Source organism: Trachurus trachurus, assembly GCF_905171665.1.
Source record: "Trachurus trachurus genome assembly, chromosome: 22".
Classification (NCBI taxonomy): domain Eukaryota; kingdom Metazoa; phylum Chordata; class Actinopteri; order Carangiformes; family Carangidae; genus Trachurus; species Trachurus trachurus.
In genome coordinates this window covers 20,095,025-20,111,588 of record NC_139907.1, presented here as the reverse complement: position 1 = coordinate 20,111,588, position 16,564 = coordinate 20,095,025, and the positions used below count along the sequence as shown (strand labels likewise).

General features: G+C 41.7%; 1 protein-coding gene across 9 annotated transcripts in view; it reads right to left on the bottom strand.

Annotated features, from left to right (window-relative positions):
* kiaa1109 (KIAA1109) overlaps window positions 1–16,564 on the bottom strand; it is a 74,360-nt gene that overhangs the window by 16,409 nt on the left and 41,387 nt on the right. For 4 of the 9 annotated variants that reach the window (XM_083998092.1, XM_083998096.1, XM_083998097.1 and 1 more), the window contains 20 exons: window positions 16,185–16,448; window positions 15,696–15,789; window positions 13,582–13,788; window positions 11,946–12,181; window positions 11,474–11,718; window positions 11,276–11,381; window positions 10,568–10,665; window positions 10,174–10,362; window positions 9,893–10,061; window positions 9,191–9,402; window positions 8,188–8,271; window positions 7,010–7,208; window positions 6,812–6,875; window positions 6,420–6,642; window positions 5,337–5,525; window positions 4,687–4,817; window positions 4,220–4,343; window positions 3,970–4,082; window positions 3,390–3,480; window positions 2,940–2,999 (listed from right to left, as the gene is read on the bottom strand). In XM_083998092.1, the coding sequence (XP_083854218.1) occupies window positions 2,940–2,999; window positions 3,390–3,480; window positions 3,970–4,082; window positions 4,220–4,343; window positions 4,687–4,817; window positions 5,337–5,525; window positions 6,420–6,642; window positions 6,812–6,875; window positions 7,010–7,208; window positions 8,188–8,271; window positions 9,191–9,402; window positions 9,893–10,061; window positions 10,174–10,362; window positions 10,568–10,665; window positions 11,276–11,381; window positions 11,474–11,718; window positions 11,946–12,181; window positions 13,582–13,788; window positions 15,696–15,789; window positions 16,185–16,448 (3,098 nt within the window). The remainder of the gene's footprint in view (window positions 1–2,939; window positions 3,000–3,389; window positions 3,481–3,969; window positions 4,083–4,219; window positions 4,344–4,686; window positions 4,818–5,336; window positions 5,526–6,419; window positions 6,643–6,811; window positions 6,876–7,009; window positions 7,209–8,187; window positions 8,272–9,190; window positions 9,403–9,892; window positions 10,062–10,173; window positions 10,363–10,567; window positions 10,666–11,275; window positions 11,382–11,473; window positions 11,719–11,945; window positions 12,182–13,581; window positions 13,789–15,695; window positions 15,790–16,184; window positions 16,449–16,564) is intronic. The other 5 variants (XM_083998094.1, XM_083998098.1, XM_083998095.1 and 2 more) reach the window with 5 other exon arrangements.

Genomic DNA, 16,564 nt, shown 5'->3' with positions numbered 1-16,564 from the left:
AGGAAGGCTGCCAAGGAATCATAACTTTGAAGGAGATAGTGTTCTGTGGACTGGACTGTGTTTTTATTTTCTTTATCCATCGCCGTGAAGTATTTACTTCAGTTTTTACTACCACATGTCCAGAGACAGAGCACTACCCACTTACAACTGTTCTCAGAGGAGCTGAGAGGTCATGCACTTTCTGTGAAAAGGAATGAAAGAGAGACGCAGCGTGACAAACAGGAAGATGAGGAAGACGTGACATCCCGACAGGAGAGAAGGTGAAAAACACTCTCAAGTGGTTTGACCATGGGAAAGAATGCCCAAGAGAGTCTTCCAGGAGACAAGTTTACCGCTTTCAAAGCCCAGCTGTCAATAGTAACAACACATCCCCACAACAGGTATTTATTGACAGAGGCTGACTGCTGCTGATCACTGATAAAAATGTTAGATAAAAGCAAACAGAGTCTGGGACAGACTCTGGACCAGGGGTGGGGGTCAGCCCAACAACGGTATTTATTTTAATTTGTTTGGTTATTTCTATGGCTTTTGAGTCCAGAAAACCACTTAAGCACATTATCAATCTGATCACAGGTTTGTTAATATGTCAGTGGCCGAGGGAAATAAAGGGGCAGTTAAGGTAAAAGCCACAGAGGGATTGACAAGTAAAAGCAACAGCTTTCATCAGAGTCTGTCTGGGTCTGTCTTTAGCATAAGATTGGAGGAAGTGAGAAAGATTGGATGATTTACGCCAAGCAAGCAAGAAAAAAAAAACACCATGGAGAGATTCAACATTTGAAAAAGAAAACCTCCAAAGATTAATTTACTACAGTTGTTGAATTACTCACTTAAGATGAGCATTTACTCATAGTTTCAAACTAGTTCATGTCATTAGTGCAATATTTTAAGGGGATTGAGTCGAGTGGTAGCTCTGCTTTGATTCTGGGTCTGTCCCAGTGCCCACACTTACAGTGTTAGTGAGTAGTCAAGTGGCTACTTGTGTGAAGCAGTTCTAGTAATTGGGCACAGAGCCCAAGTGCCTGTTAAGACTGTAAGCATGTGGAGGTTTATCAGTACACACCGGGACACACTTGATTAATAAGGAAATCCCATCACTCTCCTCTTCTCTCCCTCCCTCTTTCCCCACAAGTATTTTTTATCTCAGCACTGCTTGTCATTAACTTTTTGTGTCTCTGTCTCGTCTCTGTCTCCTCTCCCTCCCTCCCTCCCTCCCTCTCTCTCTGTCCTCATTCTGCAGGTATCTATGGCTCTGCTGGATCTGCTGCTGCTACTCAACACTCATTATCATCATTCATTTCATCCTTATTCACACTGATTGCGTGGCTGATCATCTCGTTAATATTACTTCACCTGTATGCATCACTGTCATTATCATCATTATACAGTAACAGCTAGTCTGATGGCGCTTAAACAACAGCTGATCATGGTCTCCCTTCCTCCTTTGTTTCCTCTCAACCCAATGCCCCCCAACCCCCCAACCCCCACCTTACATCCATTTCTGTTGGTTTCTTTGCACCTCCTGCCTCTGCCCACTCACAAAGCACTGGGTTATTGTAAAAACTGTTGGGTTTCTCTCTGACGCAAGAATGTATGTTATAATTTGGTGTAAATACAATTCAATAAAAATGAATTTGAATTTATAATAAAATCAATGAGTTATCTACAGGCACATACGTTGACTTTACATATGAGACATCACAGGTTATTTTATGATGGCTGCTGTCTGATAAAATTTAAAAATGCAGAGTCTTTGATAAAAGAAAACCTCTTGTATTTTTGTTGATAGTGTCAGATGTGTGTTATTGTTGTTATCAGTCACAGAGGAGTGGCCTGGCACGGGTGGGATTTTTTGCCATGTTTGTGGTGTTTAGATAATATGTTTGGAATAATCATTTCCTAAGAGTGCATGAACATGAATTGAAGCGCTTTAGAGCAAAGATGTAGACGCAGAGCTAAAGTAGCTATTTCCCCGTCTCTAGTCCTTATGCTGAGCTAAACTGCCTGATTTTGGTTTCATTGTCAACAGAATTAAAGAACAGTACTGTCTTTAAGCCATACAGCTACAGCAGCTACATTTACTGTAATAGAATAAACTGACTGGTAAAAAACATAGGATACTGTCGACGTCTTCGTTTTTTCAAAGAGGAAATAAATGGAAAAAACTTATTTTTTTCTTTTCGGGTTAATGATATTGATTATTCCTAATGTGAGACATTACTGATACTGACATGGCACCTTTCAGGCAGAATAATACAATAGTTGTTATTTAACAGCTTTTGTGTTGTTGGGTGTAAGAGAGCACTTATTGTTGTCAGAAGCTGCAGCTCAGAGGCTCACCATGCATAGTTGTTAGAAATCAGTCGATTTATTAAGGTTGAAGAAAGGTTGATTTGGATTCATGCCATTTCAAGACAGGATGAGAATTAGCTATAATTCACATAATTCATTAAGTATAATTCCAACTGTAAACCCACTTGTAAAGGTGAGTTCTTGCCTTATGAAGGCACATTTATTTTCAGAAAACCTGCTTGTGTTTGGGTTATCCAAATAAAACCAAGGACAGACTATTATTTGACAATGTTTCTGTGGCAGATGGAACAGCCTTGATAATCTATCAACAGAGAAATAATGAAGACATAAATCCAGATGATCTCTGTGCTCCAGGATGAATCATAATGCAACAAGGGGCACAACATGTAGGATAACAGTAAAGTGGTTATGCAAATTGGTACAAGGCTGTTCAATATAAGAATGTTGTTTATTTATATAGGAGAAGTTATATTACTTTTTTTTTTATCATCCTGTGTTGAATTAACATGTTCCAAATCCAATCAGCACTGTCAAGGTAATCACAGAGGAGAAGAGGAAACAGACGTAGTGTTTATTGGTGTTGGTTAAGAATTTTAATTTGTTAAATTGAATTTTTTGGAACCATATACCTTGAATATCTCTCCTGGACTGACTGGTGAATTGGCAGAGTCCAAGGCCTGATTATTAATCTTCAATTGAACAAAAGAATTATTTAAAAGGGGGCTCAGCCAAAATGGAAAACAAAAATCTTCAGAGCTCAATGGCCCCACACTTTGAGCTGCCGTTACACTGTGAATCCTGTGATTATGACATTATGTGAGTTACAGTATGTATCACTGTAACTATCATGTAGTACAGAGATCTATTGCAGTGACAAATACATGTAGAAATGGAGGATGAGATGATGATATGGAAACTGTCCACATAAAATAGCACAAGACAAAAAAAAAAGTAGATATATCTCTATCGTCGTCTTAAATATTGATTTGCTTGAAGGCAATGACACAATTAAGAGTGATAATAATGTTATGGATTTCTCAGTACTGTGCACATGAGAGACAATGTAAAAGTAAGTTTACCGTGTCCTGGATGTTAAAGGTGACACGGGGTCCAGGAGAGGAAGCATCCACACGGATATCTGGTAAATCATCCACATCCCCGATTCTGGAACTATGGACACAAGAAAAGGATTCCGAGTGGTATCAGATGTTAAATCTTAAGTGGCACCGATAAACCATAGAGCTGCTTATACAGTAGTTTTCTTGTGTATACACTTTTTCTGTGTGATTTATCAGATTTATATCCAGTCGTGTTGACATCTTTATTTAACACCACAGTTAAATGGTTCCATTGCTAATGGTCTCTTATAGTACGTGAAGTGCATAATTAATTAATGTCATTACCACATTAATTTAGAGATATCTGCATAATTACTATAAACAAACAAAATCAGCACTTGCTCTCCTCTACACTTCATTCTAATTTGTGAGAAGGTTAATGGAGAACGCGTTTCAAAAACACATAACATCGACAGAAGTGGTCGGAGAGAGGTTACTTGGTCTTGTTTGTTTACAGTAAATACTAGATGAAGCAGCCTTAATGGTTTCTATGATAATATGCTACCAGGGAAAAGTGGCCACTTCTGCCATCATCTGTTACCTCTGCCTGTCCATCCTTTTTAGAGGCGGCCTGCCCGCTGCTGCCGAGATGCTTTTCGAGCGGTTGTAGCTTGGTTTGTAGCCAAGACCCCACTTATCCTTTAGAGAGGCGGCCTGCAGGTGAACAAACATCGAGTCAAAAACAGGTCCCATAAAAACACAGATTCTGCCATTATTTTAAGCTGACTGCGCTCCACGACGCTGAGATAAATACTTTGCTAATTAAGGATTGTAAATAGTTCGGCGTTTACCCTCATGCTGGAGCGACGCAGCTTCTTTCTGACGTCTCTCCTGATGTCATTGACGGCCACGGACTCCAGCTGTTGATAGCGCTGGATCTCCTGGTTAATGGTGCCTTCACTGGCTCCCAATTTTCTGTAGTTATGAAAGGGGGATAGAGAACAGGGTAACGATGAAATGCCAGACATTTTCTCCCCGATGAAACCTTTTAGAATGGTTATGGTTGTGGTTATTTGATATTTTGGTATGGTATGAACAATACAGACATTTCTGAAGAAGGGTTTTCACCCGAAACGTCACTCACTAGGTGGTAATAAACTATTACCTTGGAGCTGCTGCTGGTGTGCCGACTTTGTGTTTTTCCTATTCTGTAAATTTTTTTGTCTGGCACCTAGTCTTTAGATTTTGGGATGTGTGTGCATCTGTGTGCATTTTCTATTGTTTTTCATGAAAAAAACTGAATGAAAAAAAATCTTACTTGAGATCATCGATGACCTTGGCCTGTTCGTTCAGCTCTCTGATGTCCACCACCCTCTTGGTGAACTTCCTCCCTCTGGCATCAATCACCTGGTTCCCCATGACCATCTGCCTTCTGGGGTCAATGGTCTCCTGTTGAGTCAGAGCAATGTCACACATCCAAACACATTTATCTGACCAAAAAACCAAACCATTTTGTCTGAAAGATTACAGCCAGGGATGCTTCTGGAAATAGGATGCTTCCTTCCCAAATCTTTGATTAAAGGTTAGTTGTATCATTATGATTCAATTAAAAAAGTTGTTGTAGTTCAGTCAACACACCGCAGGTGATAAAACAGCAGACACCACCACCATCACCACTCCAATTAACGTGCAAGAGGAAAGTCTACAGCTCTACAAAGGACTTGTGTAACACACATGTATTTATTTTCACCCGTCATGGAAGCTCAATGGGAAGGGCAGTGAAAGCAAATGCTAAGCAACACTATTCTCTACTATCATGCTTTCTAGCTTAAGCACAAAACAGCATTGCTCAGCATTTTAGAATCCACAGCCTTCATCTATTGACGCCAGGTGACAGAGATTTAACGCCACCTCGAAAGTGATTTTGTGAACCCAGAGAAGAGTTTAACACTGCGTGTTGCTACATACACAGGCCCAGGAGACAGGTCTTTGGGCCCTGGCACTGCCCGCTCGGAGGCGAGGCGATGCACAGTTTAAGTCGTCAGGTGGGACAGAAACACTCTGGGGCCTGGGGCTGAGGCCCAAGATGTGGTTTACCAGACGCTTCTTTAAGGTCAGCCGAGGGCTGAACGGGCTCTCAGGACTCTGTATTGGACTCTGGATGGACAGGTGGAAGAGTGGTGACTTTACCATATCAAGCTATTACGGTCAACTAGGCAGGTCTTCAAATGTAGTGATGAAATATCAACAGGTACAGTATCATTCAAAAAAGCAGAGGTTACACTGACTCACTTTCTCGCTGACTGGTAGTTAAGAAGATCAATATCATTCTAATAGTTACATTAAATACAAAGCTACCAGCTACTGAGCTGTTTAGTTGAGCACAAAGACTGGAAACAGTGAGAAACAACTGGCCTGGCTCTGGCACCTCTTGGGGTCGTTTGTTCAATCCACATAAAGGAAAAACCACATGTCGGTTATGTGTGTGATTATTTCTCAGGCAGGCAGTGCATTAGTAGAGTTGCCAGGCAACCAGCTGAGCCATGCCACGAAATAGTTCAACACATAACATCCCCCCAGAAGCACTAATTGTCACTTTAGAGGTGCTATTAGGTGGATTTTGTGACCCTCAGACAGAGCCAGGGCAACGTTTCCAGTGTCTGTGCTAATCTAAACTAACTGGTTCCTGGCTGTGGTCTGATATTTACAGTAAGGTATATACTATATAAGAGTGGTATCAATGTCCCCATTGAACCACGAGCTAGAAAACAAATAGATGTCCAATAACACATCTTTCCTAAATGTCAAACTATCCCTGGAACTTGGTGAGGAGCTGAAGTTCACTACTTATATTCAGTGTTTTCCTTTCATACTTCGCAAAATCTTCTTCTCAGAAGTTTCTATTTATAATCACAAATGAGAAACTTCTGACACTTTACACACCATTTCATTAAAGAGACACAACAGGACTAGCTGAATCTTTCTGTGATGGAAACAGTGGCATCAATACTGAGAAATAATGGATGTACTTGCACCCTTTGAATAACTGACCATGTGGATGGTGGGCGACATGGTGTCGGCCTCGTCCTCATCTGAAAGATCCGCCATGTTGACTGAGTTCAAGTCGGCGATGTCGTCGACGTCCTCCTCGCCCGTCAGCGAAGTCAGCGTGTTGCCTAGAGCGTTGAGTCGCTTCCCGATGTTGGGATCCATGTGAACATCAATACCGCACATCTTCCACAGCACGTTGAGAGTCCATGTACCGGCACTACTGCTCTCTGTTTGTTGGAGGGAGACGCCAGGAGTAAGTGGAAAGCAAGAATAGTAGAGGATGCGGATGAAATTAATGCAAAATAAAACTTTCATATAGTCGTTTTTATGCTGATTGTGTAGCTCTGGGGTGTGAATCCATATTTTATGGACTATAGCTTTGCTAAAAGCACTTGCCTGCAGAAGGCTGCCCTGTAGTCCTGGAGCATACTTCATATGTACCATCAGGGACTACACCTGTATAGAGAACACATCCGGAAACCAGTCAAGTCAATATTTCAGGGATGTAAATTGACACAAAATTGTCAGATTTTTACCTACTGAAGCCAGAATATCAGTCACATTCTGTCTAAACACAAAGCGTTACTCACAGGCGTTCATGACAAGATCCCCTCGGATCTCAGGCTTCCAGTCGTCCCACGAGGTCTCGAAACCTTCCGCAAAGCGGATGCAGAAATTCTTGAAGTGGCCTTTGCTCACCAGAGACTCCGAGGAGCAGGCGGTGATCAGTGTGCTTTCGATGGTCAGGACCAGAGCTGAACCAGCATCAAAATCAATGCTGTGGTTGGCCTGGTGGAGGGGGCACAGAGAGAGAGGTTAAATGGACCTCAAGTGAGGCTGAAGTACATGGAAAAAGAAGAAACCCACTTCCATGTGTTCAGAAAACACAGATTTGGTTGGTAACATTTCATTCTGCTGTGCTGTGTAGCTGGTATCAATTACACATAACTGCAATCATTTTTTTGTGCAGTTTAAGTAATGTTTTGACAGATTATTGTTAATTCAAACATTACGGTTTTATTTAATGATTTAGCTCTCTGCAAAATCTGAAAATGACACACTAGGCCTCACCCTGTAAATAAACCCATGATGAAATGTTACCAAGTCTTCCAGTTTGTTAGATTGCCTTTAATTGCAGGATTCAAAACGATTTGTCCATATTACCTGGATTTCCGGATTAACTCTGCACTGGTGCCCAAACAGCAGCCTGAACATGATCTCAGTCATAACTGGAGGGGAGGTAATTGTACGTCTAAAACCCCTGACTCCCTATTCATCTATTATTATGGCATGGATCAAAATCAAGCCACAGTTTTGAGTCAGTTACTGCAGAAATCCAGGTAATTATTATTTTTTTTAAACACGTCCACATGCTGTCACTTGGGAGGGTAGACACTACAGAGCCTGTCATGTGCACCACTGCACAGTTGCCATTCTAGTTTTACACAGGGTTGTGACAGTTTCTGCAAGATTAGCCTGAAAAATCACCCATGTTAACAAGAGATAAGCGTCACTCTGGACACCAACTGGCATAACCCGTATTTAGTAATTACACACCCCAAAGCACCTCAGACACCAGCCCAAGCTTCATTAGTTGTTATGCCAGCTTTGTGAAGGAAAATCAGATTTTTACAAAGTGGTGTGACCTTTTTTTTTTTTTTTTTGCACTTGTGATGCAGTGTGTTTGCAGCATGGAAGAGTATTGATCACAGTAAAGTCATTGTCCCACAACAAGCCATCACAAGAGATGTAAGAAATTGTCGGTTACTTTTCGTGCACTTTTATGGCGGCCAACTGATGTGCTGGCCCCAGCTTCAGAGTTGTTGCCCTCCGTAGCTGGTACTTGTCCTCTCTATGGAAATAAGTGTGACATAACAGCTGGTATTTCTCGTCGCTATGGACATGCTGTTAGTATAACAAGACAACCGATATGGACTGTTCATTAATATCCAGTGTTTCCCCTAAAAATGTTCTATAAGTGTGGGAAGTTAGGATTTATTGCTGACTAACTGACTGTATATTTTATATTGGAAATATAATATAAATAGCATTATGGACAAAAAAAACAAACAAGAAAAAAAACACAGCACTGCCATTATGCTCCTATGAACTATACCTAATGTACGGATAATCTAACGTTTGTTGGACATATCTATTCTTTGCTTGGGATCAAAATGTTTTATTGTTAAAGTCGGTGAGAGCAACAATGTTTGGTGGAGCAGATTCAAGAGAGGGTTTGCATGCCTGGTGGCCGGCCTGCCTACTGACAGCCACGGCAGGGGAAACACTGATATCAGAGCCGGGAACAGAAGAATCGCTCTTTTGAGGAAAATGAAGAACAAAATGGAAACTGTGCTTCTTAAGGCTACTGATGAGAGACAAAAATGAACATAATGAACAGCAAATGCTGCCAAGCGCCAGTGGAGACGAAAAGAACATTAATTAATACTCTGACTTTTGACTTTAGCTAGAATGAGATTCTGAATAAAAAGAAATAGTGGAAAAAAACAACTTAACACCTAAAAAATAGCACGCTTTTAAGCACACCATGGCTTATATGTAGAAGACGGAATATACTGCTACAGGGGGACCAAGAGATATAACATTATTTTCATTTCAGATATGCATGTATTATGAACTTCAAGGAAAGTGATTGTAGACCTGCTGGCGTTTACAATCAGAGGCGTACAATGTATGGGTGTTCAAATGTACACACGTTACATTTCAACAGTGTTGACTTTGGAAGATCGAAGCCGAGCGCAGACGCGTACCTGGGATGTGTTGGTGATGGGCAGACAGATGCCCAGGTCGTTGACAGTCAGCTGCAGGAAGAGAGTGCTGAAGGCCTGGGCGGAGGTCTGCTGGATGCCTGGCAACTTGTCCACCACCTCTTTTGTGGCCATGTGGATGTCCTTGTTGAGAGCCAGGCGCTGCTCATTCCAGTTGTCGTACGCCGCCTTGTAATTCAGCCAGAAGAGCACAGCTGCAGGAGGGCAAACAAGCACAAAGACAGGACACAGAGTTCAGCTTTAGAGATGTCAGCGATTGATTGATTTATTTTTTTTTGTGTGTGAGTGAAAATCAAATGCAATTCCATCAACATGTCTTTTTTTTTTTATACCACCAGAGTTGGATTGGTAGAATACTTGATAGAGACTATATTCAGCGAAAATACAACACGTCCATGTTCCTGCTGTGTCGGTGAATCCTCGGTGTCAGTGTCAACAAATAAGTTGAGTGGTAATGATCACAACTTTCTCTGTATACAACAAAAACTGCTGACTAGAACTAAATTTGATGTCACAGCTGAGCAAATGTTTTGGTTTTCATTTGATCCTTGTTTATTTCATGGTGGTAAAACAGACTTTTAAATAAATATACGTCAAAGGTACCGATTCTTTACTGAATTTTATAACAAGGACCGGTCTTAACATTTGATAACAATTTGACGTCATCGAAAATGTGAACCGAACCTCTGTCAAAGGCCACCGGCTGAGCGAAAACAATTGGCCTGTTGAGTGTGATGAGCACGGCCTCTTTGTCAGACGAGCCGCTGATCTCCTCCTGCAGGGCGTTTCGGAGACCGATCCGAGTTCGGAAGTAGGCCACCTGGTGGAAGTCTGAGCCAGCTTCTTCGTACACCTGTCAAGTGAAGTGAGTAGAGGGTGGGGGTTAGACAGCCATCTGTTTTATATAACTGTGGCTTGTGTAGAAGAAACCCTGCCTGAAGAACACTTTGTACACCCATTTGTACCTGGTGCTTGACAATCTGTCCGAGCGCCAGGTTCAGATCTACTTGACATTTGCCGAACAGTTTGAGGTAGCTGCTGCTGCCGCCGGGTTGCGCTTTGCACTGGATCCTGTTGGATAGCTCCAGCTCGATCAGACCCGTCTCGAAGCGCACGGCTCGCATGGAGGGAGTAGTAGCTGTCATCTGGATTCCCTGTGAACAAGAAAACAGCCTTCAGAAATGTCCCGAAAGCTGAACTGACACTAAAAAATACAACAAAACTCTCAGGAGAAAGAAACATAACTGGTTTTCTGACTTGAAGCAACAAAAGGTCTGGGGGCAAAACTCACCTTGTGGCTCCCACTGTGACTGATGGGCTATTTTGCAGTTTCATACAGGAAGGAAGAACATGAGTTACCTTGAACATGAGGCTCAGCGAATAAAGCAGGATTTTGGGCTTGTCTGCGTCAGTCGAGGTGTCGTGCTCATTCCACAATGGGATGGGTTGTTCTCCTCCTGCATGCAAAGAAAGTAGAAAAGTCCAGCTCACAGCCTTCACAGACAGTTGTGAAATGCTAGATAATGTAATACAGTGGGATTATGCTGTCTGAGTCGGTGTGAGGTCTACTATCTGCTCAATTGTCCCAGTGCAACTACATTTAAAGACTCCTCCCTGATGTGAATATTTGCTACTTTCTCAGCTGAAGGCTGTACCATTATTCTTTACCCTAAAATGCCGTAAAACTCGAAGTTCCGTCTCTGTTGGGCAATTACATCGATCACATTTTCGCAAGTTAAACTAATTACCATCAATACTGTTGTGGAAATGAACATGACTGGATTTGTGCTAAGGCCTTGGGCATTGTTCTGAGTGGAAAAACGATTTTTTTCAGTGACTTAAGCAGCGGCTGTAGGCTACAGAATACTGTGGGGACCAGTCAGATGTTTAAGATGAGATTAACTTTATTGATCAGAGAGGAAAACAGGGCCATTACAACAGCAAAGAGGAGGATATGGTTCTGTACAGGGTCCACAGATAATGTGCAGTTTTTTTTTTTGTTTTAAGACTTTGGTAATGAGCTAAGTTAAATCTGTGTGAAAGCTGCGTTGGTCCAAGCTGCAGTACCTGACACCTTCTGGATGACCTCATTGACTTCCTTCATGAAAACCTTCTGCAGGAAGACCAGGTGGTTGAGCAGGTCTGTGGTCAGGTTGTGCTCAAATGAACCGATCTGCACATGAGAGAAGGCGAGTGTGTGATCCATCTTATCAGGAACACAAATGTGAAACATCCCATCATCATCATCAGGATGATTTTTTTTACCTCAGCCACGCAGCGCAGGTAGTTTCCTTGCAGGTAGTTTCCCTGCTTTGCCGGGAAGTCGTCGGCCCCCCAGCCCTGGTCCGAGTGGCTCTCGTGCTCCTCCATGATGTACTCTCCTGACATGGTGACTGGAGGCAGCGTGAGGCTGGCTGATGGCGGCATGGCCGACACGTCCACAGGGGACACTTTGGACTGGAAGCAAAGCTTGTGGTTTGGCAACTCGAAAGTGAAACTTGTTTGTGCCCCTGAATGGAAGAGAGGTACGGGAAGGAGAAGGTGTAGTATTACAACTTGTTCTTTTGCCGGGGGACACATAATGCCTCAAGGATGAGCCAGAAGAGAAAAATACTGTATTTTTGCACTAAGTTGTTTACAGTACTGTAAAAGCACATTTTAAGAAAAGAAGAAGAAAACAAGCTCTCTAGTTTAGTTTTTAAATGGAAATCAATAGCAGCTGTCTGCTTGCACACACCTGTCATGCCGTGGCTCTTCATGCGACCCATTTTGTACTCTGCTTTAAGTGAGGGCAGGAGGGCAGCCCCGATGGTGATGCCATCCATCATGGCGCTGAACTTGAGGACGATGGGCTTCTTCTCCAGGCCTTCGGGAAGCTGGGGGAATTCATTGGCCTCCACAGGCGTCTGATTGATGCTAGAAGCTTTGTCTGAGAGCTGTGGGGTGGGGGTGTCCTCTCTGGTCGGAGGCTGACTGTGAGGAGAGAAGAAGAAGAAAAAGAAAAACATTCCCCTAGTCAGGATCGGCTCATTAAGTACTTAAGCAGTGACTTGGGATGTGAGAAGCAACTGCGCTTTACTCTTTACTATGTTAATGGTTTGACTGAATTTGGCCTCTTCTATCGCATCAATCCCAAACTTGTGGGGCAAACTCTTATCAAACTATAAACTATCCAAGCTGTATCCTACTGCTTTGATTCAGTTAAGAGTGGGTTATTATTCACAGCTTCGCAGATACTGGTTTCTATTCCAGTGAATATCAAATTATGGAAAGTTGTTTAATATCCTAAGCACACCTACAACTATAAATATATTAACATAAATCAGAATTACCATGGAAACAGACTATGGGCAGGCTTTCAACGCAGGCAACACTATGGGCACACTGTAGTAACCTGTCACTTATGTAGATGAAAGTCTTCTTATGAGGATTTTATTAAGTATAGATTACAATCTCCTGGCATTAGGCGCTCAACGACAGATATGAATTAGCTGCTATTTTTAAAATTTGGGAGAACGGTGACAACTGCACAACCTTTTAGAGTCAGTTTGCGTGTTCATGTATTGTAAAGGCCATTGTTGGTGCTCTGACACTCAAGATGGCAGAGACTGGACCATACATTCATTTCTTAAATTGTACGTTATATACACTTTTTTTTTCAGTCTATCGACTAGTTGGAAAAAAGACGTTTATCTGGAACGAACCAACTCCCTCAGTATTTGTCCATGCCTATGCGGAGGAATTTTATAAACAAGTACGGTAACTTTATGCTTTTAATTGACAAATAATGTTTTTTTAAGTACCACTGCACTACAACACTTTGCACAATAACTTATTTAGTTGTACTTTGTATATATCTTTATTCTATTCTTATATATATTACACGGTATGTGTATTTAGAGTATATGCATATTTCCTTTTTGCATATGCGTATCTTTAGCACTAGTATATTTTAATTCATTCTTTTTTATTTTATATTATTTCAATTCTTAATTATCTAAATTCTTATTTTATTCTATTTTTTTTACTTTTATCTTTGCACTTGACACCAAGACAAGTTCCTCGTGTTGTAAACTGACCTTTACTGCTCTTGGCAATAAAACAGTTCTGATTCTGATTCTACTAGTGTGTTTAATATTGCACAAATGTGACCCTCTTCTCAGCAGAGCTCCAAGGCGTCCACCTTTATTTACTGTTGATCTGTTATATTAGTAGGTAATAGTTTTGAGACTTCTATTTAACATTAATAATATAAAATGAATATTCAATTAATTTAGGATGACATATACATTGATAAACAACAAATATATGCGCCACATGTCCAAGTACCAACAACACAAATGAGTCTTGGTTAAAATGTGAGGAGAACATACGTGTTGGAGGGCTGGCGGATGAGGTCAGAGATCTGCTTGGAGAGCTGGTGGGAGCTGCGGACCATCATGCTGTGCAAAGTAGCCGGGTGTTGGGGGATGTTGATCATTATGGCGCCCACTTTGAAGACAGCCGCATTGTTGGTCTTCAGTCCTCTCTGGGCGCTGTACAGGGCCTGGGACTTGGCGATGTTGCATTTGACCACGGTCCTGAAGCACAGAGCAAACTGGGATGAGCTACAGCACTGATTTCTTTTTTTTTTTTTTTTTTTAACCCAAGTTGATGTGGGCAGATGAATGAATGGGCAACGCAGGTGGAATAACTGGGGAGGACATCAAACAGTCAGACACCATGCAGATTCAGGTGGACATTCAGCGTCTCTGGGCATGGAGGAGAATGAGAAATCATGACACTGACACATGATGCACTCTGAATGAAAACGGGAATGAATTGTCCACGATGACAGCTGGTGTCTTGTCTCTTATCCTGGCTTTAGTACCAAATACAGTTTACACCACTTTATATGGCTTATGAAAGGGTAAATACACTGACACTGAAATAGGGGCTGAAATATCAGACAGACTGTGAGATATTTCAGTATTTTTTAAAATAAAACATCAGAGAAGGACCACTACTAACATCAAATCCACAAATGACTTCATAAAAAACTGACCAATTATCTGTTTTCATAAAAAAAAAAACATCTGGAATGAATTTCCTTCAGTCTGTGTAACCAGTGAAAACAGCTCCGCTCACTCAACAGGTGTAGACAGGCAACTCGAGACAGATGGAGGATGTACAATCACGGCAGTTTGTGTTTTTGATGTATTGATGCATGTGGGCTCTAAATGGTAGTAATAACATACAGAAACTCCTGTTTAGCTGTGCTGGTGGGAGATGTTGGGAAATCCTCCAGTCTATGCAAATAGTTGGAAGAGAAAGCCAAGGAAAAGTTAGAGAGCAGAAAAAAAGTGCGAAACAGTTCTGAGACACCATAAGGTCAGAACACAGCCTTCCAAAAGCAGCAACACTGAGTAGGCACTGTGGTCAGCGCCGAGGCCCCCTCCAATCTGATTTTGTATTCCGATGCTTAAGCTCTAATAACAAATAACAAGTCTCTGGATTCATCAAGTATTTAAAGGGCTGGGGTAACCAGAGTCATATTAATGTTATAATTAATGGATGACAATATCTCAAAACAACTGCTGACACTCTGCTAATATGATGAACACCATGCTTTAATTTACACCCTCTACTTGTGTGCAGGGGCCTGATGTACGTTACGGCTCACTCGATGGCCCACTGCGCGCTGGGTACATTTGAATCAAACAGACAAGTTGGGAAATATGTGACTGGCACTACAATCACTCTTACTTATATTTGAACGCCGGGCAATTCAACGCATCAGTGATGAATATAAAGTGCCAAGTTGCCTGGCATACGCAAATTTAAACACATGGGCACGGTTTGGGGTGTACCATACGAAAACAGGATTACGCTCCAGTTTTATTTTCACTCTGGGAGCATCTGTTAAACAGAATGAGATGAGAAAAACACTTTACTGAAGCGGCAAGCACAAGTTCTAAACCAAATCAAAGCAGTGTGGAGATGCATCAGCCCGTCTGAATGCACGACTACAAGGCGTAACCTGATTATGGTGGTTATGTTTTGAGGAAATTGCTTTCAGTTAAGAAAAAAAAAAAAAAAGAGCGGAAAAAATACCTGGCTGGAAAAGAGTCACTGAACACTAGTCTTAAAAATATTGCACTGACTTTTCAAAGGTATTCATGCACTCAACATCTTAGCCGCCATGTGCAAGTTCTGCCACAGTGTTCTTGCACAATTCGGAGCAACACTTTCTTCAATCATGCTGTGATTCTCATTAAGTTCTACATGTTAGCAGCCACAGTTAAAATTAAATAATCTGTTCACGTAAAGATTAAAAGAATGAATGAAAGCACCAAAATCCATGAGCAAATCTCATTAAAAAACAAATTCATTACAAATTTCAAACTAATTTGATAAGCATGCACACAACAAAACTCTGATCAACAAAGCTTCATCCAGAGAAAATGGATTTGTTAATTGGCTACAGTGAAAGAGAGTTTGTACGTACTGGATGTCGGGCGTTATGCCCTCCAGGAGGACAATGTTTACCCCTCCTATATGAGCCGACACACACGTCTCAGTCATTTTCTGGTGCAGGATATCTGTGGAGAAATTACCATGAAGAAAAGAAAATAAGACCAAACTGAACTTGTTTTTAATCATCATCAACTGCTTTCTAGTGTCTACCTGAATTTCTTTGCAGAAATGTATGAATCTACCTTTTGCACTTATACTTGTATAAATAATCAATAAAAAGTCATTAAATGGAGACACAAGAGCTTTATTTTGTATCATTAAAATTTAAAGTCTTACACAGGAGAAGAGAGAAGGTTTTAGGACTGCAGGTGTTATGATTAAAAATATATTTACCAGCTAAAAACCGGCTTTAATCATTTGTCGTGGGTTTTTTCCCCCATTATGAACAAGGGAAAGTAAAGTCAGTGCAAACTAAAGTAGAAAAGTGAGAAAGCGATGACAGCACACTGATCTGCCTCACCTTTCATCTTCTCCTTCAATGTGAAACTTCCATGGATCTTCTTGAGCTCGGCCTCCATGGTGAGCCCTCCGATGTCAGCCTCCAGGTGGGTGCGGTTCACCATGCCGATGCCGAACACGATAAGCGTGACGTGCTGGGGCTCGGAGCTCACCAGGCTACGCCGCCTTCCTCCCGCACCGGGGGGCTTGTTGGGCGTGGTGGGGTCCTGCTGCTCGTTCTCAAAGATGACTTTGCAGAGCGGCTCGGAAGCCCGACGCCCTCCCTCTGCAGAGAGCAACACATGCAACACATTCTTAGAAGCTCTTATGTAAAGAAGAGGCACTATTTGTGGAGATATAATTCTAGTACAATACATTTCTGTCTTTTTTGAACTGCAGGTT